Consider the following 3335-nt stretch of genomic DNA (forward strand, 5'->3'; position numbering starts at 1 on the left):
GACTGTTGGGGAAGCTTTCTGAGGAAGCAATGCTAAGATGGCATTTATGAGCAAAGCAGTGTTGTTGTAGTTGCCATCTCTCCATCCCACATCTGTGTAAGGAAATGAGTTATCATACGGATTTTGATCTTATTAAGAAATCCAAACTGCAGGTAGAAATAGCAAATGCACTCACACCTCACCCATGCTCCTTCTCTGTCTCCTGCCACAGGGGCTGTTGGCATACTGCATGCCGGATTGATTCCCTCGCTTGTCCTCAAATTGAAGACTGAGTCGGATGAAATCCAGGACCTCATCCTTGATACACTCTCCAACTGTCTGCGTGTGGAAGCTTCTGAAGCTCTAGCAACTGGTGCCATTGCTGTCCTGAAGGAGAAGCTCACACACTCATCAGTGGCCATCAGAAGCAAAGCAGCTTGGGTCCTGTTGGAAATTGGGTAAAGAAATCTGTCTATAATACTTAAGCCCAAGAAAGTACTCATTTCATGATGGAATCAATGTCACCAGTTTACAGTTGTGTTCACTAGGCACTGAAGCTGTCACATCTCACATGTAAAGCAATATCAGCCTGAATGCACTTATAAGTGGAAGACTTCTGAAAATCGTAACTGCTGTAAAAGCAAACAGATACGGATGGGGAAATGTCATTCATTCTCCTATTTCAGTGGGATTGAGGAAAGAAATAGTTTTCTGACACTGGCTGCTACGTACGTCAGTGATGAATCAGAAAAAGCAATCTTTATATCAAACACTGGATGAAAGGAACAACTTAAGTCGAGTGCCCTGCAATCACAACGTATCATAAAAGTGCTCAACAGGTAACTCGTTTAAAAAGGTCCCCAGACCATGTAGTTTACAAACCCATTAACACAAAACACTTCCTAATGTCCTGTAACAAAGTGAGGTCTTATAGGAAAGGAGAATATAGACGAAATGAGTCAGTCGGCAAGCTGAAATGCACCCAGAGTACAGACATCAGCTACGTTCTAGGGCCTGGCAGTAGCTGGGCCTTGTTAAATATTCCCTGCATTAAAGAGCCTGGAAAGCAGGAGAGAAAATTGACCTGGAAGAAGAATTAACTGCAGACTCCCAATTTAGCAGTTTTTGTAGCCTGTATAGGGTTCAACAGCCAGGTTTCTAATTGGATTGCCACTAGGACCACCAGCACGCTCAGTCCCACATCCTGTTACATGCTGTTGGCCATCAATCTCCAGTGTATTGTGGAAAGTGAAAAAAAATCCAAATGTCACCTAAAAACAACCTAAAAATTGGTAAGCCCACACACATGGGTTGATACGATATCATCAGTATTGTATTGGCAAGCAGAGGTAACAGCCACCAGGCACAGACATCCCCTTTCTTTTCCTCCTGGCGGGGGGGTGGTGCTTGCCATCTGTCCAACAGCCAGAGCACTGCGACTCCAAAGAGAACAGAGAGGGGGTCTGTGTCGGCGCTGTGGTCACGAGACAAAGGGGGGCTGCAGGGGTGCGGGCATGGGGAGCAGCTGTGGGCAGCTGCCTGGGGAGCAGACGCAGTCAGCATAACCATCTTCTCCCCACAGGACTCATCCAGAGGGAAAGTCATCCCTGTGCTGGTGAGGCTGCTGGAAGACGCAGACCCTGAAGTCCAAGCTAGCGCAACGGGAGCACTGATGTTTGCCGCTGTGAAACCTCAGGGTGAGAGACGGGGCAGTTCTGTTGGCAGACGTTCCGGAAATCCAATTTAATCCAACTTGGTAACAAACCTTTTGCTCCCCTACTCCCCAGTTTCTGAGTGTTAAAGAACTTAGCGATTTCTTTACACCTGTCTGAGAAACTACTGTTGTTCCCCATAGTGTCCGGGGGGACATTATATTTCACCTGAAGTAGGCCAAGGAGTTATCGGTCTCCCCCACCTGCCTCATTTCACTCAGGGCTGCTCCAGAGGGGGAATGTTTTCCATTCAAGCCCAGCCCAGAGAGATGCATGTACCTGGGGCTACACTGAATCACCAGCCCTCCACAGAGGAGCACCACTTCCTGGAAACAATCTTTGTGGTTAGAGGCAGTTTCTCGCTCATGGCTGGGAGAGGAATGGATATGAATAAGGTCTGTAGTTCTCCCAAGCAACACTGAAGATACTAACTGCTAAATTCTCAGTGTGCTGAATGAGTAATTAGACATAAAGGACTCAACAACAGCAGTTGTGTTCTGGTCCTCCTCTGCAACTGTCCCCTGGCTTCCAACAACGCAGGAGTGGATCTCAGTGTCTGAAAATAAAATAATGCAGGATGTTCTTAAGGGCATCTAACATCCCCTCCAAGACTTTATCCTGTCATTCGGTGCCTCATGTCTTCTTAGCTAGGTTCTCACAAATGAAATAATCATGTGCAAGGCAGATAAAATTCTCTGAGAAGGATCCTTGTTCTTAACAACAAGCAGCTGGCAGCTAGCTTCAGTCTTAAAAGAAAAGCATGTCCTACCTCTTTGCACTGCACCCCCTAGGGTGGGCACAGCTGTAGCTGGGCAGGGAGTAGAAGGCAGCAATTCAGAAGCATGTTGATTGGACGTGTAACACATTTTAAAGCCCGTTTATGTCCCCACAGGGAGATTTGCAGCCCTCGGTGCTGCAGCCATTCCACCTTTACTGAAGCTGGTTGCTGAGGAAACCAGCAAAGCCCGTCTGAGCGCAATCAAAACCCTCACCATGCTGGCTGAGCTACCCGAGGGCCGCAAGACTCTCCTAGAGCATACAGCTACGTTTCAGCAGTGTCTGAAGGATCCCTGTGAGGCAGTGAAAAGAGCTGCCAAAATCGCCATCAGTGTCATCACATGGAAACCTTGCTGACAACGTGACGTTTGGTGGAGGTCTGTTGCCCTCTGTTGTTGTCTGGCTGTAAGAGTTGCATGATTAGACCTTCACAACCAAACTTCTCTTCCTCCATTACTCTGGATCAACCCTCCTGAAAAGTCCTTGGTCAACAGTTTCACATCTTTATCGCAGGTCAGGAGCAGGGTAGTGTGGCACCAGCAGAGTTAGGCAGTCTAGAATTCTCCACTGGGACGTATTTCCAGAGTTACCAAGATTTTCCTGTGATAGAGAAATCGCTCCTTTTTGGTTTCTTCATAATGTTCTCTCTTTTCTTTCAAATCTCAGCCTATCCGGCATTAATTAATAACTAATTACATTAAAAAGGTTCATAATTAACCTCTCCAGATCTTGTCTATGCTGAGACATTGACCTAACAACAGGAATTTACAGGGGCGTTGCCGCAGACATTCGCTGAGCGTGGGATTAGAACCGTTGAGAGCATCACCGCAGAAAAAGCAACGGCAGTGACATAGAAGGGCTTTCCCT

The 3335-nt window shown here is 46.9% G+C and overlaps 1 protein-coding gene across 1 annotated transcript; it reads left to right on the forward strand.

The window, feature by feature from the left end:
• Positions 1–211: 211 nt before the first annotated feature.
• On the forward strand, positions 212–2825 carry LOC104509582 (rhabdoid tumor deletion region protein 1-like; the record flags this gene model as incomplete). The annotated part of the gene is given in 4 exon segments (XM_010151562.1): positions 212–437; positions 1562–1578; positions 1581–1676; positions 2584–2825. Coding segments are annotated over 4 exon segments (581 nt in total), but the record flags the coding sequence as incomplete, so codon positions are not given.
• Positions 2826–3335: the final 510 nt, after the last annotated feature.

This window comes from Eurypyga helias, unplaced genomic scaffold (assembly GCF_000690775.1).
Source record: "Eurypyga helias isolate BGI_N326 unplaced genomic scaffold, ASM69077v1 scaffold30185, whole genome shotgun sequence".
Taxonomy (NCBI): domain Eukaryota; kingdom Metazoa; phylum Chordata; class Aves; order Eurypygiformes; family Eurypygidae; genus Eurypyga; species Eurypyga helias.